This window comes from Anomalospiza imberbis, chromosome 3 (assembly GCF_031753505.1).
Source record: "Anomalospiza imberbis isolate Cuckoo-Finch-1a 21T00152 chromosome 3, ASM3175350v1, whole genome shotgun sequence".
Classification (NCBI taxonomy): Eukaryota; Metazoa; Chordata; class Aves; order Passeriformes; family Viduidae; genus Anomalospiza; species Anomalospiza imberbis.
The window spans coordinates 78498454-78522714 of NC_089683.1; the positions used below are offsets into that span (position 1 = coordinate 78498454).

Below are 24261 nucleotides of genomic sequence, written 5' to 3' on the forward strand. Positions count from 1 at the left end.
CAAGTATGGCAGAACCTGGAAATGGCCAGCCTTTTTAAAGTGAAACATGACTTATGCTCAATTTTCTTCCTTTTTATTTTCTTCAGTTACTGTAAAATAGTTTTGGTTTTGAGTAAATTAAAACGTAAAAATTATGTCTTGTAACTGAAGTAAGCTATAAATGCTGGGGTGTCCATGGTAACATCATTACAGAAATAGAGACAAAAGGGAGAAAGAAATCAGCTTGAAGCATGGAGTCTAAACTATCGTGATGGCAGAGGACTTGGATCACATATTCCATGAGGAGTCAAAGTCCTCATGGAAGGCACATGTTTAGTTTGGGAAAGAGCAGGCTAAAGGATGATCGCCTCCAGCTGTCCCTCCTGCTCACCATTCCTATGATTCTGTAACAAGGATGACTTTGAGCAGACAACTTAGAATACAGAATGGTCATATAAATGGTGAAAAAGTATTTTAACAGGAAAGCATGGAGCAAATAATATTTTATGATACAAGCCTTAAAATGACATTTGAAACATTTCCTTTAGCTTCATACAGAGCTACATTTTTCCTTAGATATCACATAAATAACAAATGATACACCGATGCCTAAACAAAGATGAGAAGATGCTGATTAAGAACTCTGAAATATTTTCTTTACACATGTTAACCGAACTAAAACCCAAAGGCCATTAAGGTAAAAGTTCAACTGTGGAAAACCTTAAATTCAGGAAAAAAGTTAACAGTGGCATTTTTTTCCCCAGGGCCTTATGGAACAAAATCACTCTGCTAAAAAGAAGGCAAAGGTTGAGGTGAACACTGGCAATTTAATCTGCATGGAGACTTTGTATCATTCACAAGATATAATATTTGAGAATGAATAATTTTTGTATGACAGATCAACTATATGTCGCTCCTGGACATTTAATCCCAGGCTGTGATGGATGCAGGGCACCGAGCACTGTTCTGCTGCCTCAGTGGAGTCTTGGTGCCTTTCAGTGTGTGGAAATGTGTAAAATGAAGTATCGGGGGAAACTGAAAACTGGATGAATTTACAGTCATGCCTTGTCCTTAGTGACATTGGACAACTGTCTTTGAAGGCACACCTGGCAATGGAAAATAACTTGCTGTTGGATTCTGTGCGTGAGAAGGCATTTGCAAGTAAAGCAAAAATGTATTTAAAGTAGTAATTAAAATACACAAGTCATACTAACATTTTCAGGAAGACAGCAGTATCACAACAAGCATTTTAACCGTGTTATTTTTATTCAGAGGATTAATCTAAGTCTTCCATTAGGCATGCATTGAATTTAGCATTCTACTGCAGTTCTCTATATGCGATCTAGAAATTTCAGCAGTGTCCCTCATTGACTTCTGCTACCAGTACAGGCTCTTGAGAGCTCTTTAAGACCGAACTGTCTTTCCTGACTTACAGAGTTGTTTATAAGGAGCCATGTACTGTTGTTCTCCCATTCTTTGTTCAAATGGCTTGGCTTTTCCTCCAATACAAGTTACTGTTTGTTCATCTGGCTATTTGTTTTCTAACATGAATTTCCTTGGAGAGAGAGCTAGAAATAAGTGAAAGAAGGTTTAACATATTAGTAGGCAGTGCAGATACAAAAGGATATTTTGTTCTTTGGCTTACCTTTGCTTCAGTCACCATTTGCTCTCATCAACAGCAATTGTTTGAGTCTGCATGTACATAGTGTATGTTTGTAGTGTTGTTTGTTTTGGTTTCTTTAACTAGAGTGAAATTTGTATAGGGCTAAATCAATAGTTGGATGCAATTTACACCTTGTTTTCCCTGTTCTGTCAGATGGATCAGGTGGTGTCTCTTAGACTCTTCATGTTGCTGATGCTGAAGTCTCACAGGGACCTGTACTGGAGCAGTGTTTCAGTGTCTGTGTGACAAGCCTGCACACTCTTGCCTTTAGTGACCATGAGGAAACTGGGAGATGTGTAGAACTGAATCTGATTTTTTCCCCTAGTCTGATGTTTCTCTAACGCTCTGGGACTTTTCCAGAATCCCACATGCTATGTCAAAATTCAGCCAGCCAGATGGTTGCATGATTTCTCTTGTGACTGCTGCTTTGCTGGAGGCCAGCCCCTGTGAATTTTATCTATCACATCAAATTTCTCTGGTTGACACTGTCTCAAAATACAGTTGAGATTTGCAGTGTGACTATTTGGTAGCTGAGAAGATGGGTCCTGTTGGCAAGCACTGCATTTCCTTTCCAGCAATCCTGCTGCTGGCTGCTAGGTTTTGATGTGCCATGTCACCTCCATTCCCTCTTGAATCACTGCCCCACTACGTTGCCAGCAAGCAGCGGCAAGGTTTTCAGGACAGCCTGAACGGTAGCTATAGCCAGGATGGAGGCAGGGACTCATCCTGCAAACCATTCCCAGCCACTGTGCACAGGGATCTTGACATCCAAGCCATTGCTTAGGAGTAGATTGTAAGACATTTTCTGTCGCAGTGCCCTGTTGTATCGTGCTGGGCAGCGACAGCAGGGGCACGACCTTCCCCTCATGAGCTCTGCTATTCCCAGTTGTCGCTTGGTCCGGTGCAGGAACAGATAACAACGACATGGGTCTAGGGGTCTTGGGGTAGAACTGGATGGATTTATTAGGTCCAAGACCTGGGACCCCAAGACAAGGCTTGGGGGGGGGTCTGCAGAGGTTTTTATAGGGGGAGTGGTATAGGGCAATCAACCAATGAGGGCATGGCAGGGGAAGAGTCTAGGGCAGGACTAACATTCTATAAACCTATCAGGGAGAGCAGGGAAGGGGAATAATACAAAGTAACAAATGGGGTATCGAATACTACAAGATAGACAAGGAACACTCTGGAAAAAGGGGTAGGGATAGAGAGGATTGGCAACTTGGGAGGGAGGAAGTTAGGGAAGGGCTTGGGGAGATTGGCAACTCAGGAGGGGAGGAGATTAGGGAGGAGAATAGTGGGCAAACACAAATTCAAAGCAAAAAAACCACACCTCAACAATTTTCTGTTGGTATTCTGTTTCTGCTTGTTTAAATATCTTAATGAAAACAGAAAAGATGGAAACCCCCCCAAGTTTTGCTTTTCCCATTGCTCTCCTGGTAAATAAGAAAATCATTAATGGAGCAACACAGAATCTTTACAGATGGCAAACTGAATTTTTTTATCATGAGATTTTCAGTTTGTTTTCATTTTCCATACTGGCACTCTTAATGCAAAGGGTAAGTAGCATTAATACACCTGGAGAACTAAGTGGACCAGGTTATTTTCTGAGAGCCAAAACGGGCTCTGTGGCAAGAAGACCAGAGAAGAGACTTCAGCCTGCAGAGATGAAGAACTCTCTCAATCAAGACAGAGAAATGTGGTTTGGGATTTGTTTTCAGAGCCTTTATTAAACAGAGGCAGTGGTGAGATTATTTGGGAGCTCTGCTATAGTAATTCAATGGGTAGATAATGTATTTTCTGCATTCATGGTTTAGGAGAATAAAACAATGTCAACAACCAATCTCTGGAGAATCAAAATGTTTTAGCTGTGATTCATTTTAGTAATTGTGGAGCTTTCACCCCCACTCAGCTCAGTGTATTTCAGAATGCTCATTGTTGTGATATAAATGCTCTATGCTCCTACTAAAGCTGTCACTGTCTATGGAGAAGGAGAGGAAAAATACAGCTCAGGAAACATTTTCAAGACTGCCAGACCAGATGCATTTATACGTGGATAGATATGTATGTGTTAGTAAAAAAAACTGAGAAATAGATCTGAAATACCTTCTGTACCTTGTACTTGTTCCTTATGACAAGAAAAAATGAAAATCTCTCTCCTGCCTTTTGTAAAATGCTTTTCTGTTTTCTACAGAGTGAGCTGACAGTCCAAGAAGATGAGTCCACTTGGTTGTGACTGACTCCTGAAGAAATAAAAAAGGAAACACCTGTAAATCACACTAATACAAAGGTAGCATGGAGTTATAAAATGGAGAAGGCCTGCCTTAGAAACTCCAGCTGAAAATCTAAGCCTAAATAATTCTCCTTCACATGGATCAGAATAACAAAGTATAGTCCTGGCTTAAATGTAGGTCAGCTGGGTTTGTGTTCAGGTATTTATGGGTTTACAAGACAAATTAATAATATGGCTGTTTGCTTATCAAGTTTTTTTTCCTCAGGACGTAAAACAGAACATTTCTTAAAGTGCCACCAAAAACATTTTGGGGAAGAAATGTAATAGATGACATAGCTGGAAAAAAATACCATTTTGAAGTCATGTTTTCTTAACAATGTGATCCTGCTAGAAACTGAATGCCCTATTTGATAGAACCGTCATAGTAGTACAGTACATTTCCTGTATTGTATGGGAGCTTTCTCTTTTTAAATTTTTTTTTAAAGCAATGAATAGATGGTCCACTGCTGCTAAATAGAACATCCAAGCACAGCACTGGCACACTCCCACTGAAGCTCCATGGAAGTGATCAGCAGCCCAGTGCCTTACCTGTAGCAGCAGGATTTTACCTGTGGCTGCAGAAGAGTCTCCTCACCTGGCTGGCAGAGGTGCACAGTATCTACCTTGAGCTTATGGGAAAGATTTAAGGAGGAAAACATTTTCAAAGCCCAACAGCGGCACCCAACCAACAATGCCACACAGGTCACTGCAGATCCAGTCGATCTATAGTCACACATATTTTATTCTGGTTTTACCTAAACATTTAACATGTAATTACTGGAGTGAAACTTGGAAGTTGTTTACAGCTTTTATGTTTCAAATTTTGTTTTGTTATTTTTTCTTTTTTTCTAGATTGTCATATTTGTTTCTTCCTGTATAGGAGTGGCAGAATTACAGAAGAGCATTAATCCATACATTTATGCACATCTTTTACCCAGAGGAAATTCCAGAGGAAACCATCAAATCCTGCAGAGGTACCATCATTACTGTCTGTATATGGAGAGTGCTGTGGCTACAGCTGCAGATCAGAACAATCATTTGTGTGCAGCAGTCAGTGCAACAAGGGCTTTGCTCTCATGTAGCACAATGTCTCATGGATTGCCCAGCTGTTTCCTCTTCTGTAGACACTGTGGTTGCACCAGTCAGAAAAGCTTGGCATTGTTCTCTGTGAAGCACCACAAAACACTCCTGCCTAACTCTGTGGTGCTTTACTCTTCCTCTGGCAGAGTGGCTACAGCAATTCCAAAGGCTGGTAACATGCCACACTATGCTACAGAACTGTAGTGTCAGCAGTCAATCCTGGGCCAAAGGCAGCACCAAAAACCCATGGAGTAAAATTTCATAATGATCTAACTAGCAGCTTGCAGCCCTTTGCACTTTTGAAAATAATTTCTGTTGTATTTTAAAACATATTCTACAAAATCAAAAAACACAGGACCTGAATGGATGGTTAGGAACTGTGATCTATTGGTACTTCGATGAAATGGTAAGAGATGAGTCTTCCACCTCATAGGATTTACTGTGATGTTACTGCCAAGTAGCATAGTTACCTTGTGTATTTAAAAAACTAAAAGTGTGTATTTTGTATTTGTTGCCAAGTTCACAATTTACTTACTAGGCTGTAACACAGTTGTAATTTATTAACGATTGAATCTTTGCATTAATTTGGTACAATATCATTCTAGCTCATGTTAGAGCAAAAAAAGGATAATTAGTATGTAGATGCAAATTAGAGTTTAATATCCCATGCAGCTGTTTACATCTGCTTAATTAAGCAGCAGTGACTTCACATTAGCATTGCTATGAAACCGTAAATACACACCAGAGATAAAGGTACAATCATGTTAACCACCTTCTTCATGTCAAATCAATGCAAGATGGGTACTTTTTGTTTCAGTCTTGTGTTTTAATGGCAAAGAAAAAAGTCTTCCCGTTTAAAGAGAATCTTTGGGTTCAATATATTGGTTTTGGTACAAGTACCAAGATTTTATGAAAAGACTCTGCTCATGTGGACAGGCAGCTGAAGCAGTAAATGAAGAGCTCTAATGGAAACTCCTAACAAATATAATTGGAAGTCAGTGGGTAATTTTGCTTTTGGAGCCTTTACAGGAGTATCACAGTCCTTTTGTACAGTAATAGAATGTAAGTAAATACCTATCTGGAAAAATGCAGGGCTGTTTTAACACTGATGAAGTTCTAACACTTGGACTATGTGGCATAAGCTCTTTGTTTCATGTATTTACCAGCAGTTCTGGCACAGGGCTGCTTGCTTTGCTCTTTGACTAAGGACCCCTGAAGTTCCACAGATGTAGCCAAGCTGGTATTTTGAGAGGTATGTACAATCAGAACAGGCCTTGGATTAACACAGCACATCCACATCAGTAGAACACAAAAACTGCTCTTCAGTCAGGACTATCAGAACTAACTGTCAACCATCAGCATAAGAACACAACCTCAGTCGGTGCCATTTTTAATGATTAGAAATAATACATTGTAAAACAAAAAGTGAAAAAATTCCAGCGTGATACTTATAAACAAAGAACAAACAGAAAACAAAAATCTTTTGGTTTTGCCTGATTTATAGTATTTATCATACAACAGTTCATTAGTCTGAGCTAATACCAGTATTAACTTTTTAGTCCTTCAAGGACTGCTCAAAAATTAGTAACAATGATAGCAATGCATGTTATGTTAAAAGTGAGACTTGATTATTAAATCAAGTAAACTTACCCTTTTAGTTAGGGATCTGTGGCTGCAAGTATAAAACTGGAAATAAGTCTACACAGTAGGAACTACAGAACATCAGAGTCCTGTGTGGCATGTCAGTAAGAGTAAGCTGAGTATGTAAAAATCAGACATTTCAATACAGTAAAGACTTTGTTCCAGAATAGCCCTTAAGAAATTTAGAATACTGTTATTTTGCATAAAATAGCCAAAAAAACCCAACTAATTCAGAAGTCCAAATTTGGCATGAGGTAAAATCATGTGCATTTATTTCATCTGCATTTTAGATTTAGTAAGCATAAAATTAAGTATGTTGACTGTAATGAATTCAGTCATACAAGTGCAAGTCTTCAGCTAGAACATATTTTATGGCAGTTTATTTAAAAAATGTACCAGTAAATCATAAAAGAGGGATCATGTCCATTTAACGTTTATTGAAGTATACAGGAGGTTTTCTTTAGAATCAAATATGAGCATGAATATATGGCCAAACGCAAAATCTATCAAATTCAGTGAAAATTTTCTGACTTTAAATAGTAGTTGTAAGAATGACCAATATATATTCTTTGTTACAACCGCCCTCACTCTACAAGTAAAAAAAAAATAATAAACATTCAGTAAACATTCTTTCCTAAGGTAGTTTCCCTTATATATCAGTGATTTATCCATTTTTTTGTATACATAACTTTTTAAACATACCAATCAGTGGTTCTCACAATTGAAAAATAAAAGCACAAAAAAGTTTACACTCTTGTACAGGTAAATAAAAGATCATTTTTAATTAAACTGTATATCCTTAAGGGCATAGTATAGTTTCAATTTCATTACCTATTACATAATTAACTTCTTACATACAAATATTGACATATTTGGCTTGTGCTTCAAAGCCGTTGTGTCTACAAAGTCCATGTCAATGCAACTCATGACTTGAAATCAGTGGGGACGTCTTTACTGCTGCTGGGTTTAACCTGGTCGTGCAACATGGTCTCTTCTGAGCTTGTTGTGGCACTGCATTTTTCTGGGGACTCATCAGTGTCTGGATCCAATCCTTCAGGACAGGGAAGTTTTAGAAGTTCTTCCCGCAGCTGAGCTGTGTGACGCTGGATATACAAAAAAAAAGTCAGCATGGAAGGCCACAGTTAAAACAATACTTTTCACAAGGTTAGACACTATAAGGCAAAAAGAGGAGTAGGTAGAAAAGGTTTAAATGTACTATTTCAATGTCTGGATCAACTTCTCCCCTATAATTAAGGACTGGTACTTTCGTTTTAGTGACAGAATAATTAGCAAGAGCTGCTAGGGACAAATTAAAGGCGGTCAACAGAACTGCAGCCAACAAGTGCATCACTATAAATGCTACTCTATTGGTCTTGCAGTTCAGTCATATCTGTGTTTGGGGGTCACAGCAGAAACCGGCTTGGACTTGGTAGGTCATACAGTCAAATCAAATTTATAAAGAATTCATGATGAGACCTGTCACAGAGACAGATTCGCAGAGATTTGTATACTGATCACAGTAACTTCATTTTGAAGACCAGTCACACTGAAAGAGTGGAAGTCTGGCAATAGAAAAAAGAAGCCTTTCTAAATTTGGGGTTTGCACCTCAGGGGAAATAAACCCTCAAATATTAAAAACAATATAGCCCTGTTATCTGTGTGGTCACAAAATACACAAATGGTAATACCTGGGCAGAAAATATTTATAATGGTTAGAACAATTCAAGTTAACACAAGATAAAACTGATTGTAGCTGACCACAGTTTACTGTTTATTTATTTATACAGATATATAAAAATATATATATATATATAATATTTATTATTATTTAAACTGCTTGTCTCTCTAAGAGCTTGTTTTCTGACAAGGAATTGGTTGTAATACAACTTTATCATTAACCCCCACCCACCTTCAGAGTGACCAGAAAAAGCTATTATCACAGAATATTCTGAGTTGGAAGGGACCCACAAGGATCAAGTCCAGCTCTGAAGTGAATGGCCCATAGGGGATCAAACCCACAACTTTGGTGTTATACCAGCAACCATGCTCCAACCAACTGAACTCATCTCAGGGTCACTGTATCCTATACAAATATTCATTGAAAAAATAGGCAGGACAGGTGCTAGAGGAAGTAGTAAAAATACTGAGAAAGTAGAATGCACACACATTGCATGTCTTGACAACTGGGAAACTTAGATTTGTTATAAACATCTCACCTTCAGAGCTGCTGCATGATGGGACATAGTCCTGCCTACCCGTTTGTCACTGCTGTACTGCTGTATGTCTGCTATCCACTCCTCACACTGAGCCATGATCTCCACTCTTTTCAAGTAGAAGTGTTTGTGGATGACCTGCAAGAAAACATTGCCAATGTAACATGGATGGAAGAACCATATATTTTAACAATACCAAATCTGCAAGACCTCTGTGTGTCTAACTGAATATAAAGGAAAAATCAGATAATTTAGAATTGAACCAGGCTGGAGATAAAACTGGAATTCATGTCCTCAGAGATTTCCAAAATCCACATGGAAAAAGCCCTGAGGAACCTGTTCTGAATTCAGCTGTCTTGGGGAGTTTGTTGGTCTGGATATCTCTTTCCATCTGTAGGAATCCACTGTATGTGTGCAGCCTGCTATTTCAGCAGTCACTTGTGTTACCTGTGTGCAGGGTAAACCAGTGCCAGAAATACACTGAGCAGAAGCAAAAGGGAGAGCAGAGTGCTGCTCACATTCTGCAGTTCAAAGCTGGATGTACTACGCAGGCACAAAGTTCGCACAGGAGCAGAGCTACACAGAGACAGTGCTGAGGCTTTCATTGTTTCTTTCCCTGCCCTGTTTTGCTAGAGAAGCACAGAGCATGCAGAAGCACCACGTTCTCCCCGTCACTGACCACGGGCTGCCCGAACAGAAAACAGACGAGCAGAAACACTGCTGGCAGTACGAGCACAGGAACATTACGCGCTTCTGCAGAGAGAAGGATCACAGCAGCTGCTTCCAAGACGATGCAACCACTTTGCTCTAGGCAGAGGCAGCACGTTTTGGAGACACTGGAATTCTCAGGCCATGGTAGTTGAGCTGCCCAGTTTGGATGGCAGCCAGTATTTGACTGAAGAGTAATTTTGGTATTGAAGTACATATTTGAGTTTAAAAAATCCAACCAAGCAACACCCATACAAAGTTGTGAAAGTCTACTTGGTGTTGGCTTTGTCTTAAACACTTTTCTGAAACTGAATGGTGAAGGCAACAATAAAACCAAATACATTTTATTGAGCACTGAGAGTATATATATTGCAATATAATGGAAAAAATAATTTTCCCTCTGGAGGTTAGAGAAAATAGCTATCGGTCTAAACAGAAACTGCATATTGAAAGCGTAATTGACTTCAATTCTGGATACATTCCTTAAATCCCTATATAGTGGAGCTTGGGAAAACTCCCAAAGACTGGCAGTTTAGATCTCCTTAGCCTACCCATCATTTAAAATACTGAAGAAGAGACTCAGAATTTTGAAGACAACAGATCTCAGCATCTACATTCTTAGACCTCAGTCTTCAGCATGAGTTTGCATTTGTGTTGCTGAACTGATCATCACTGTTAAGGTTTCTAAGATGACCGTACAAAAACCCCAGAGGTCTGAAAAAAACGGGAATCTCCCAAAGAAGTGCTCAGATAATCCGAGAGATGCATTTCCATTTGGATGGGGCCATGGATGGACTCTAGCATTGTTCCAAAGCTGCCTTTCTCATACCAGCAGTGTGAGAGCTGCACTGCAGAATAAGCACATGATTACTGAGACTCTTAAAGAAAAGTGTAGCAACAATAACTGGGATTCAGTTACCAAATAGTGTAAGACTGCATATCTTTCACTTCTGTACATGTGAAAAGAAATGTGGAGCATTATTGTTAGGGAGCACACTGCTTTCATATGAATTAAATTAATTTATTATTACTGTGATTTAAGAATGACTTTTGCCAAAATGAAACCATTACATCAGCTAGAAGAAAAAGACCCACTAGCAGAAGTTATTGGATTATGTGTCCAGATATTATCTTTATCATGCTTGGTCTTATACTTATTGAGTAGAACATTTAAGAGGCAATTCTAAACGACCACCAGGTTTTATTTCATTAATTCAACATCCCTACATACACTGCACATTCTTTTTTACCTGCATATGGATAAAAATATCTTTTCTTATTCCACAAGACACAGTAATTTTAATAAAAAAAGGTTTTGCATGCCAAAGGATGTTATTTACAATATCAAGGAAGGGATGGGAGATTAGCATCTCAGATGCCACACCCAGCAATGTGCATAATCCTAAAATAATTAGGCTTTTTCAACATTTTATTATGCAGACAATTGAAAGCATAGGTGATTCTGCCAGATGGTTCCATGCTTCAACACTGGCAACAGCTGTAGTAGTTCAGAGCAAAATGTGTTTTTCTGGAAATATTCACTGGTAATACTGTGAGATGACTCATGTTTGACCAAACATTTTGTATTAATATTCATACAGATTCTCTTAGTGTTTCTTCAGCTCTTTTTTCCTTGGAACTCTTTGCTGTATATGTTTAAGCCCGTGATACGTAACTCACCTGCTTTGGGAAAGGAATTGGACCAAAGACACTGAGAAGTCCCTAAGAACTAAATTCTTTTAAGATGCTATAGGTGAGCTTTAGTCTATTTTCAGGAATGTAAACAAATTAAGCAATTTGATTTATTACAATAATTTTTTTAAGATGGCATGAATGCACGAAAGTTAGCATTGTTTTAGCAGCATCAAGACAGTTGTTTTCAAAGGCACAGATTTCTAGTGCAGATGCTTTGTGGAATTTCTTTTAAGGTATTTTTCCAATTTGCATTATCTTGGTGTATCCGAAGCATTTCTTAGTATTTGCTTCAAATTCATGATCCTTGGGCAAATAAGGCCTGTTACTCATGCAGAGTATGGAGCATGGAGTGCCCCTTTGTAGGGCTAACCAACAGGTGTTACAGGCCATGTAAAAGGTCCTGCTCAGTAGTAAGAGTGAGCTGATTGAACCATGTTTTATCCAACTGTGCACCAAGATCCTGTTCAGGTCAGTCCCACTTTGCCTGCATTCCTCTTTCCCAGAAAAGAATCTGTGAAGTTTGGTGCATCCTTGTTCACTTCAGTCTCTTGAGTCAGTTGCCACAGGTTAAAACGGACATCTCATGCATGACCTTACCAAATATTTGCATTATTTTTAATGCTCAAAAAAGAGAAATACTGCCTTTCACAAAACCTACCTCCTTAAAACATGGTGATGGATTTCTCATTTGTTCAAGCATCGCCCACTTGACTGTTGCCTGTCGGATATTTCCATCATATTCCCTGGAACTCTGGGTACCACTTGGAGTACCTCGCGATCGTTCGTAACCTGGTTCATTGAAGTATGGTTCTGCCACCAGTATTAGGGACTGGACAGACACTAACACCTGTTAAGAGAAAAAAACAAATATTAAAAATTGTGCTTCCAAAGTATTCTTACAAATACACACAGCTCCGCTCACCTTACAAGCAAAACCATTTCTGTGTTAAAGTGCTTCCATTTGTGATACAGGCTACGTGTAAGCAGGGAACATCCACGCTTTCAAACCTAAATTGTCACTACACACAAAATCCATCGAGTCCTGTGGCTGTGTATTTAGCTCAAACACTGAGAAAATGACAAATGTAACTTAAAACCCTACAAAACAAACATACAGATATAAGTAAAAGAAAGTATTTAAAGGAAGAGATGTCTGATTGTGCCCCTTTGCAAAAGTAAGTGTATTTGTCAAGCTCTCAATCAACAATTTTGATTTTTTCCCCTATGGCTGAGCTTACTAATTCTTCTAATTCTGAAAAAAACAAAGGAGGTAAAACGCCACATGAACCACTGAAATTAATCCTGATCTACATTGTCCACCATTTTTCTTTCAAATGAATGTTCTTAGCCCTTTAGTTTCAGATTTTACAAACAATACTGTGTCATATGCCAATAAAACAAAATCTCAGTATTTTTCTTAATATAAAGGAAAAAATGTTTTCAATACTATATGAACAAAGCATCAACTATTCAGTAATTAGGAAATAACAATTTTCCTCCTTTGTATTTTACTATCCAGCACATGTGTGAATAGATGCTTACATAAATTCAAGGCATTTAACTATATACTCAGCCATTCCTAATAAAACCCAAAGAATTAAACAGATACATAAAGCTCTTAGGTATCCAAATGTAGAAATACTGCATATTCATAATTTGAAGGCTTGCTAGTTTTTCCAGTATTAAAAAGTTTATCCCTGTCAGTTTGGTTTTTTTACTAAATGAAGGGCAAGTTCTTCTTACATACTTAGGACCAAGTCCACCAGCAACAATTTTAGGGATTACAGTTCTGTGACACAAACTTCCAGAACTGTAAAGAATTTAACTAAGATGTTTTGAACACTTATATTTCCTTATTCAGTGAAAAGCAGATGATATATTACAGACCTAGGAATGGCATTTCCAGCACTGGGCATACTTAAGGTGCAGATACCCACATGCCAGGGCAGCTGTTTCTGGAACTGACTCTCCTCCCAGTCTAGGTACAACTTAGAGCTTTAAAACATCCCCTAATTTGTGAATTTGGATATGGAAGACAAGAGTCCTCCTTTTTCTTGGTGGATGCAGAATATACAGCTCACATCAGACAGATGCCATGTCAGCAGCAATCTAAACTCTGACTCTTGCAGGCAGTGCCCTGACATCCACAGCTGTGCGCTGTGGTCAAGTGTGGCATTCTCCTGGAGTTTCTCCTGCGGCAAAGCCAGCACAGAAGTGTTCCATCTTCCCATCTTCTCTGTGATGGTTTCTCAATCCACAGACACAATGCCAGACCAGTAACTCCTATCAAAGCAGCAGTCCAAGAGCCAGCTGAATGACACAGGTTACCCTCAGTCCCACCAGCACCTCACAGGAACACACCCTCACTCATTTAGGTGCCGTGGCACAGCACAGATGGGCAGTCTAAGGCAGCCAAGTCTTTATCCTGATGGATTGGCCATGTAGCTGTGCAGTGGGAGATTTGAACCAGCCTCCCTTGTTGGGCTGAGAAGGAAAATTAACCGGGTTTTTCTGTTTCTCAGGCAGATGCTCCAGGTAGCTGCTGGTACCATGTGCACCATCACCACAGACTCCTGTACCCTGCCCTGCACTCAACTAGAAGCATTCACAGTTATTTAGTGTTAAACCTTAAAATGTAGGTAAATGCTTTAAAACATACAGAATGTGCTTCACAAATCAGGTTTCATCACGCAAATGACCGCATAGATACCAAAAAAGGCAGAATATTAATGCAGATGTGCTAAGTCATGGTAGAGTGACTTCAGTGCCAAGGCTTTGGGTATGAAAGGTGATCTCTGTGGCTTTTACATGTCTCTGGAAGAACAGTCTTTTACTTTTAAAAATTTTGTATTTTAGATATTTATTTTTGAAGTAGCTGTGGTAGAGAAATTTGACACTGCAGCATTTTACTTTCTGGGCCTGAATAAGCAGTCAATACTTTGAATTATAATTGTAATGAATGAGAAACTCTATACTGATCTTCCAGTATCGCTGGGTAATAAAAATCAATTTCTGAAGTATTTTGGGTGGTCTGACAATAGTTCAATCTCTGAGCCAGAAAAAACATGTAGTGCTTAATTCTTTCCAAGCAATTTATTTAGTCCTACAGCTGTTTTCTATTTAATAGTTGTAGTGTTTTTCTTCCAATATCGTAGGGATGGGACTTTTTCCAACAGTTTTCTTACTAATCTCAAAATGAAACACTGAAACAAAGTTTTCAATTATAAACTTCTATGCTGCATGTGATTTCTAACTATCAAATATAACATTTTAATGTAAGAAAAAAGGGTTTTAGTGAAAATAAGGCTTCCTAAATACTTGTACCTTTCTACACTGATTTTACACTTGAAGTCCAAAATAGCAGTTCATGTCTTAATTAAGAATTTGAATCTTGGGAGATTTGCACTCATTAAGGAAGTATTGGATAACTATTCCAGCGTGATCCTCCCTCTTGCTGATCTTGAAGCTGAGTGGGAGATTTGCCAAGAAGTTCCCTTGATTGTTCTGCCTTTCAAAGATGAGAGCTAATGGCTTTGCAGCGATACCAGCTGGCTCCCTTGGCTCCCCTGGATTCATGGAGTTTGGTTCCATGAACATGTGGGTACAAGCAGCTTCAACACTGTTTCCTCTACTGTGGGTAATTCCTCATTCTCACAAACCTCCCTAATTAGGGTTCAGGGACAAGGAAAAGCAAGTCTTACCCCTAAGAGTGAGGTAGAGATGACCTCTGCCTTTTTCATGCCCTTGCCAATAGGTTTCCTTCCCCACTGGGCAGCTGGAAAGCCTAAGGAAAATGTGTTCTTTTGCTGCCAGCATACTTAAGAAAAGCTCTTTGTGCTCATCTTTATAACCCTCATCATTTTCAGTGCCCTCTGATTTTTAGTTTCCCTAATTTCTCTCCTGAATGTTTGGTCAATATCCTTTTATCTCACACAAGCAGCCACCCCCTCCTTCCACCTTTTCTTGCTTCTTTCTGCAGCTGAGCTTAGGAAAGAGTTCTTGTTTACCCATGCTGGCCCTCTGCCTCACTTGCCTGACTTTCACCCACTGGAACAGACCATTCTTGAACTGGTAAATCAGGAGACTGATAAATCTGCTCTCCAAGGACAAATCCTGAAGAAGCTGAAATCTGTTCTGCTGAAGGCAGTAATTCTATTATGCTGAAGCTGTGCAGTCTTCTAGGATTTGAAACAGAAACTGTACCTTGTGCTACATAATAATTACTCCAAACTCTGAATAAATTCAGTAACTGCCATAGGAAAGAAGCCATTGCAGGCTTTACTTTTACTTAATGTCTTTACTTGTGAGTCAGGGCATGTCTGCGAAATAAAGCTGAAAATTATAAGGACTGCATGCCCTAATAAATTCTGCTCTAATGTAACACTAATTGTTATTGAACACAGCATAGCTGCACTTCCATTCCCTTCATCTTTATTCCTCTACTCAGCTCACCTGCACGCTTAGGAGGAGGAAGGCTACAGTCTGCACTACTGTACTTCACTTTCTCATCTCTCAGTGTGGAGCCTCTTTTGTCTTCACCATAAAAAACTTGTGATGAATCCATGAGATGATGTCATCTCCTGATCCTTTTTTTTGGGTTTTTTTTGACAATAGAATAAACTATTTGAAATCATCTGAGCAGAGCTGGTACAGGAATAAGCTGCACACATGAACAGCTGCTCTTCAAGACCAGACCAACAGAAATACTCATTAGAAAGAACATTTTGAAGAACCTGTCTTCTCAGCAGTGTTCCTTTCCTAGAGTTCCAAGGACGTTTTCTGGACTTTTGTCATATTTATGCTTATTTGAAGAAGATTAGTCTGGTTTAAATGTTCTAGAAAAGGAATCATTAGGACCAAGAGAAAACTTATTAATCCTAAATGTCATTTGAAGAGAAAGAAGAATTTGCTCACCTGCAAAAAACTTGATGTTTGGGGATTCCATTTCTCTTCTGGCCTCCCATGCCATGTGTTAAGTATGCTTAAGCACACCTGAAAAAGTGACATTGTTAATACCACAGACAAACATTATGACAAAATTGTTCTGCGTGGACAGAACAGAATGTTGACATTACATTCATTTTTTTGACAAACTTTTTTACAACAGCATTCTAAAAACCACATTGTAGAAGATGGTTTCTGTCACACAGACTATCAAGAAATTGGAATTATTCCTTAACTTTTGTGTCTGATCTGAACTTCAGGGAAGTTCATGGTGTTTTTGAATCTTATTGTGAAATGGAACAATCCAAGACAGGGAAAACATACAAAACGAACAGAAGAAACTTAGAGGCAAGTATTTTGCAAGAGTTAAAATTAGACAAAGAAAATTGGAGATAAAATCTCCACTAGGAATTATATTCTGTCTCCACATTAATAGAAAGCGAATGGAGAAGAGACAAGGCACTCAGCAAACATTCAGCTGCAGCTGATATGAAGCATACTTTGTCTATGGAAAGGGTATTTCAGCTAGCCAAAACAGATTTCTGACTGGTTCATTTAGCAGAAAATGTTGGAAAAGAACATTTTTCTCAGTCAAGTGTCACTTGCTTTTTTGGTCCAATCCGACTCATAAAGGGTGGATCTACAAAAATCTGCAAGACTATTTAGAAAGGAGGTAATTCCCACTTGAAACTGGCAAATCCCTCTTCATTTTGGTCTGAAGACCAGTATTAACCAAAGAGCTTCCTCCTGTACATTGCGAGTGGCTGATCCGTAACTCAATCACAAAAGGAAAAAACTTTCATCTGTTTCACTTCCTTTTTACATCTAACACAGGATCCCAGCTGACCTACCTTGCCATCATTGTAGAGGTTTGGATTAAATCTCACGCTGTGGCCTCCAGTTGTTTCCAGATTCACAAGTGGAGGGGAATTCGGATAGTCTTGTGGGAAATACACATCAAATTCAAAGCAACCATTTGCGTACGGGGTGTCTGCAGGACCAGTAATGAGAACCTACCAGCATTAAAGAGAGAGAGAAAAAAGAACATTTAAAATCCCCACCCTTGTATCTATCGCACAGTTGAGATTTTGGAAGTTATACAGGGCATTTTATCTCCACCTGCTGTGTAGCAGGAATTATTATTAGACCTCATAATCACACACAGGCTGTCCGTCTGTTCATTCTGACACTGGGTAAGCAAAGCCCTCTGCAAACACTCATTTCTCCAGATTACAAATGGAAAGCAAGACAGAAGGAGCTGAAAACTCTTTCTTATTGGATGCTATTAACAGAATGATTTTTTTCAAAATACAGGTCCAGAGGCACTCAGTGTAATTCTCCATACCTACTGCCTGCAACTTCAATGGTCATATGCAAAGATATGTTTGGACAATAATGGAGCAACAGCACTAAATTTTTCCCTTTGGAATAGCTGAAAAAGAATGCATCCTGTTCTGTGAAGACTCCTTGGCCAACAGAGCACTCCTGGGGCAGATGGGCTCTCCGTGCCAAGCTGCTGAGAAATCAGACTCAGACTCAGACACTATCACTTACATTAATGCCTAAACAGCAATTAAAGCGGATGTGAAGTATTTCTGGTTTTAACTAGGTTTTTCCTAAGATTTCAGGCACCTTCCTGAGCACTTCTATGCCAAGCTGAAGAGAGAACTAAACCCAGCTTTGCTTCCTTACCTTCATTATGTCTAGCCGCTCCTCATCACAACGCACAAACACGCTGGACGAAGACGAGAGCGGCAGTGAGGTTGAAAGAGTCACGGCTTCCTGAGCCAGACGTCGAGCCCTGGCCGCGCTGTTGGCGTCGCTCGCATTTTTAACCTGAGACATGTAGTGGTAATTTACTTTAAAAACCAATTTGCCGTCGTCATCTTCGGAAACCATTTCAAATGTATCTAGAAGAGAAAAAAATTTCAATACATCAGGGAAGGAGGGAAGTTTTTCGTGGATTAGTCTTGGATAACGATTATGAGCATTAAAATCAGGAAAGCTTAATTTGCATCACAGAAATGCAAAAAAATAGTGTTTTCTGAGTTAACAGCAATCACAGAAACCGAAGCATTAACAGTGCTGACTGAAACAATTTCTGCAGCTGATTTACAAACTCTCATATGCAACTTGTCAAATAAACACCACTCCCAATTTGGAAAGCTACCAGCTATTCCCGACCGGGAATATGATGATACTTACAAATACATAACAATGCTAATAATGGAACCTGTGTGAAGCCAAGTGCCAGTGGTATTTACTCATGGGCTGGTGGCAATGTTATTGAAGAACCATGAAAAACTACAGTGGAGCTGGTTTTCTTTAATCACTTGCTACACAAATTCTGCAGCACAGCTGCCAGAGGGAAAAGCTCCCACTTCCTACAAACCTTCCTAACTCCTCATCTTGGCAAACACTCCACAAACATTTGTGAGGAAAACCTCTTAGAAATACAACAGCAAGGAAATGTGACTGCAAATGCTGTCGCTGCAACTAAAAAAATACTCAGTGAACATGTTTTTGCAATAGCTTTATAGCTCTTTTTTGGATGAGGTAATATTAGTTCTTTATGAATTTTTTGGTAGCACATTCCTTTTACAGCCAAATTAAGGACCGATTCCCATTATATTTTCCAAATGCAATATATTGCACTTCTTGAAAAGACACAATTAACTTTATTGCAGTTTAATTTAAAAACACATTTTGATTTGAATTATTTTCTATTTCAAAAAATAACAGCTATGAGCTTTATATATAAATAAATATAAAAAGCTCATACATGAGCTTTAAAAAAATCAAACATTTCAATGTAATTTGAGAAGTGAAAGACTCGCAAAAAATAATTACTGTAATGAAAACATGAACACCATCACATCACAGAATTCATCTGGTCCATTGAATCACCTTAGTGCATACTTAAAACCTTTCTTATTAGTTCAAAGAGTGCATGAGTTGGCAGCCTGAAAACACAGATGTACAATTTTCCTCATGTGAAAATTATCAGTGGTCACATATGTAAGACAGTTGTTGACTTTTAAAGTAATAAAGGATTCTGTTCAACAGAACACACATTTCTTCAGTGTCTGCTTTCTAAAACACACACATTCACACTTCTCAACCTACCAAACTGGAGTTTTTTCATGACAGCCACATACTTCTCTTCAAGGGATCGTAAAACAGACAAAGGCTTGGGCTTCACAGCAGCCTTTTTGGAATATTCAGCCATCTTCTTTTCTGTTGTGTAAAATGTGATGATTATTTGTAATTAACTATGTAATTCCAAGAAAAGCATAGCAAGTGTTGACATTTTATGGTCACATTCTTTCGCAGAGACATCTCAAAACTGGGTATCACTTAGGATATACAAATCTCTTTTTCTCACTACTGTCTATCATCATCTGAACAGCTTGGAGTAAATAAAGATCATAATCTCAGCTCAGAAATAAGTCATGACACATGCTTGTGTGGATGGCTATTCCCACATGCATTCCTGGACTCTCCAGAATCAGGAGCTGATTCTACATGCCATTATAAAGTACACTCCCCTGATTCAGCTACTTAATCTTTAGTTTATATTACCAGACAACCAGATGGTCTTTTGAGGTTCAACCCACGTTTCAGATTTTAGTTCTGCATTCATCTACTTAATAGTTATTCCAATTCATAAGATTTAGTTTTAACAGAAAAGTTTTATTACTAAAGGTCCTGTATGTTGTTTTCTACCAAGAAAAATAATAATTAAAAAAGGTGCTACATAATTGTGCTGGAAGCTGTGAGGTGTACTCTAACTTACTTGAATTATTCTGTTTCCTTGATCAAAACACTTAAAAATTCCACAAGGCTCCAACTGCCTTTGAAAATGCAGTCAGTTGGGGACGGGAGGGAAGTGTTTTGTCTTGCTTTTCAGCTGATTTATAAGTTTTCTGTAAATGGCTGTATTACAGATAATAGAAGTGTTTGTGTTTCACCTTGGTTGGCTTGGCGCAGACTGGTGGTCGCTGCATAAACGATCTCTGCAGTCTTTTGGATGTCTGGCACCAGGAGGGTCAGTCCCTCTGGCTCTTGATCAGAAGTATCCGGTTTTACTCCCGCTTTGGCTTTGTCTTTTTTAGACCTGTATGGGGCAAAGAAATAGGATATAACCTGAGGGAATATCTTTCAACCAGAGGTACGTATCCAGTGCATCTGTCAACAGGGAATAATACCAAAGATAACGGATTGAGACTAAACCAAGCCTTCTGAAATGGAATGTGTCTCTGTACCTTCAGGTTCATCACTGAAAGCAGCAACCAGCAGTTCCAACACTGAACATGCTGCCTTGATTTGACAAAACAGATGTACAGCTGGTATGAGCAGTGAAAATATGAACACAAGGCCAGCGATTCCAGTACAGCAGTTTCTGCTTCAACATTTCAGGCCTATCCTTCAGGCTGACCTGACATCTGCACACCTTCACACAGGATTAGAAAACCTTACAAAATCCATCTAACAAAGACGATGTCATGAATATGCATTTCATCCTTGCAGATCCTTGTGCAAAACTAAGTCCTAAACAGGTGTCAAAGTGCTCCTTCCTGCTATAGAATACACTAGCAATTACTGTAAATACACTAATGGTAAAACTTTAGGAAACCTCCAGTAAAAATTCACACCATGTAGATGAACTTCAACCCAGGCACCACACGGGTCACATGGCAGGCACCACATGGGTCAAACATGAATTTTCTCTCTCTCTGCATTTCTCTTCAGAAATGTAGAGCTTTTATTTCAATAGAGTTTAATGTAACATAATTTTAAAAGCTTTAAAATATAAAAAGCATCTAGATTACACTGGATGTTTATAATCAAAGTATTTCAAATCAAAACATCAATTTAAACGCCTCAAATTTTCTAATTATTTGAATATGCAGTGCGTTTTCAAATGCATTTGCATAACACTGTTGTTTGATAGAAGCTAGTTGCATAGTAATCTAAGATACTTTTAAATCTTTAGATTGTGACAATCCAGTCCATAGATGGTCAGCTGCTGAAATGAAGACAAGGGTGTTTGATACTAATGTAACCTAAATGTGTGGATCTAAAAGCTTCTGTGTTTTAAGAGCCAGCATAAATTTACACTATCATCCTGCAAAATTTAGGAGATTTTAATGCTAACAGCACCCAAATTATTTTGCAACAATTGCTATACATTTGTGTTTCAACAGCACTTGTTTGTTTTGAGACCCAAACAAGTTCAACAGCCAAGATGAAGTGGTTTTGTCTTTCTCACTAGCAAACCAAGAAACTATCTACAAGAGTAAAGCCAGCAATTTAAAGTTTTGATATAGCAAACATATTTTACCAACTATAATCTTTCAATGTTTTAATCTAGACTGAAATTATGCATAATGAATGACTAAACTATTCAGTAGAGGTGATTACATAGTACTGAATATGGTCTCTGAACTGTACCTAATCAAATTAGAATATCCATAGAAAGCATTAATAACAAAACACATTACTGTAGCATGGTCCATTTTCCCTGTTCCAGATTTAATCCAAAAGGATGTTAGCCCATGGCTGACTATTCTGAGCTTTCAGATCCTCTAAGTTAGGAGGAATCAGAGGCATCACAGCCAGCCCCAGGTTGCATGTGAGGAACATTTATGACAAGCAGCAGCTGAATCTCTCATTCATACTTTCCAATCCTTATTATTGCATTTTTCCTTGTGGAAAGCTAGGCCGATATTTTTTAAATAACCTACTAAGCATCTTCAGAAATACATATTCAAACCTACTAAACTTCCCTGATAACCTGTTTTAACATCATGCACATGCTAGCAGCTACCAGTCCCTAGAAAGGTATACAGATTTAGATCTGCCTGCTATTGATGCAGAAGCCTTAAGCTATTTGCTACAAAACCCTTGGAGAAATTGTGGCTGAATTAAAATGTCAGTGGGCATTATGCAAGAGAAAGATGTGTGAAAAGCAATAAAAATGTGCTTAGTGAAGGTACCGAAAGTAAAATTAATTCCTACAAATCTGTTTTCAAAATAGTGCTCTTGTGGCTCTTTTGTTGTCCACTTGCTTTTACAATTTGGACTACTTGTTTGGTTTTTCTCCTTCTATTTGGTCTTAGAATCAAAAAAATCAAGGTGTTGGCCTCATTAAGCAAAATGCTTCACCACATGCTTAAAAACTCTTACAGACATACTGAGTTACTGACAGCAACTACCTCAGCAGACAAGGAATATATATTAGTTGAAGCAGAGGAAAAGGAGACATCTACTCAAATGCAAACTTTCAGTACCAATAATATTATTTCCTCCTGTTCTCCCTGCTGTCCACAAGTTACACTTCAGCACTTTTGAACTGTCAAAAGAGAATGTATTCTCCTAACATCTCCGGTGCCACCAGGCAAAGGATATTCTGTCCACTGCAATCATGAGCACAACAGAAAACCCCTGCCCTGCCTCTTCTCAGAACAGACTTTTGAAATCCTGTGTTTGTAAGACAGTTCTACCCTGACAACTGTAGTTACCTGGGGCTTGTGTGAGGGTCTATATTATTCAGCTGCCTAACTTCTGAGTCAGGCCACACCTGTGGAACAGCAGTTTAGGAAGCAAAATACAGGAATAAATCTAACTCAGCCACACCTCTGCCCCATCCAAGACTCTTGACCTTGACTGCCTAATCACAGATTTCAGCCAGTTTCTTAGGGAGGATAAGATAGCTGGCATACAAATTCCCAAAATTAGACATACTGCCTTATCAACATTTAGCTTCCTCACAAAGTGTTCCTTGTATATTCTAATGGTTAGTTAGGCTATACTTTTTTCCCCACTTTTGGGGAACAAACCAACTGATATTGCCATAGCATGCAAGACTCCTATGAATGATGACACCTACTTTTCTCTTTCCCCATTTTGTCTTTCTACCTTTATTTGATTCAAAAGAACACCAACTTAGTGTGATGCATCCTGCACAGATGAGATCACAGAATCACAGAATGGTTTGGGTTGGAAAGGACCTTAAAGATCATTTCATTCTAACCCCCTGCCATAGGAGGGACACCTTAAACTGGATCAGGTTGCTCAGACCCCCATCCAGCCTGGCCTTGAACAACTCCATGGATGGGGCATCTACAACTTCTCTAGGCAACCTGTTCCAGTGCTACACCACCCTGAGAGCAAAGAATTTTTTCCTAATATCTAATCTAAACCTACTCTTTCATTTGGAGCCATTCCCCCTTGTCCTGTCACTATATGGTCTTTGTAAAACGTCCTTCTCCAGCTCTGCTGTAGGAATCTGCCTCATTATTTTATTCTCTACTTGAGCATTATTCACAAATGTTGGAGAAATTTAACAGTACTTTACAGTTTCTCAGTTTATTTACAATCAGCAGATGGAGAATGAAGTAATTCCCTAGACTCTAGGTGGGAAAATCTGTCCAAGGTTCCCCATCCATATGTACTCTCACACTGATGATAACTTTTAGAGCTCACAGTTTTGTGATCTGAGATAGAACTGAACACCCCTGCAGACATGAACTATTATACTTAATTTTCTATTTCTTTTACATTAGAAGACCACAGCAGCCCTTTCTGAAAGCATATCCTTAAAACATGTTTATTACAGCGATTAAATAATGCAATTTTAAAATAACAGGTGCACTATAAGATAAAAATCTCACTCAAAACAGCTCTGGAACTGAAGACGGAGATGTGAATATGGTCTCTGTACCACCTCCCTCATGTAACAAAACATCCTGGTCTGAAAAATCTAAAAGCCTATTTTGTTCCCTAAACTGTATGCTTATAAAAAGGGCTGAGATAAAAATGTAATTCAAAGCACATGAAAAAGTTCAAAGGGTTTCACATATCATCAGTGCACTGGGAAATCTCAGACCACACAAAGTAAACAAAGGTCAGAGTCACTGTGAGGGTTCCAGTTCTTCAGGAAGGGCAGAAGGCCTCCATGAGCCTGCTGCAGCCTTGTGGCTGCTCTATGGACCCTACACATTAACTCCTTGGTCAGATTCAATCTTGGAGTCCTCCAGTGTCAAAATTACAGCTGTATTGAAGAT

General features: G+C 38.7%; 1 protein-coding gene across 6 annotated transcripts in view; it reads right to left on the reverse strand.

Moving 5' to 3' along the window:
- Positions 1-6365: 6365 nt before the first annotated feature.
- The window catches only part of BIRC6 (baculoviral IAP repeat containing 6), a 173740-nt gene continuing 155844 nt past the window's right edge, over positions 6366-24261 (reverse strand). For all 6 annotated transcript variants that reach the window (XM_068185299.1, XM_068185301.1, XM_068185298.1 and 3 more), the window contains 8 exons: positions 20164-20309; positions 19319-19429; positions 17885-18102; positions 17044-17205; positions 16163-16240; positions 11907-12095; positions 8849-8983; positions 6366-7735 (listed from right to left, as the gene is read on the reverse strand). In XM_068185299.1, coding sequence (XP_068041400.1) covers positions 7556-7735; positions 8849-8983; positions 11907-12095; positions 16163-16240; positions 17044-17205; positions 17885-18102; positions 19319-19429; positions 20164-20309 — 1219 coding nt within the window. In that variant the 3' untranslated portion in view covers positions 6366-7555. The remainder of the gene's footprint in view (positions 7736-8848; positions 8984-11906; positions 12096-16162; positions 16241-17043; positions 17206-17884; positions 18103-19318; positions 19430-20163; positions 20310-24261) is intronic.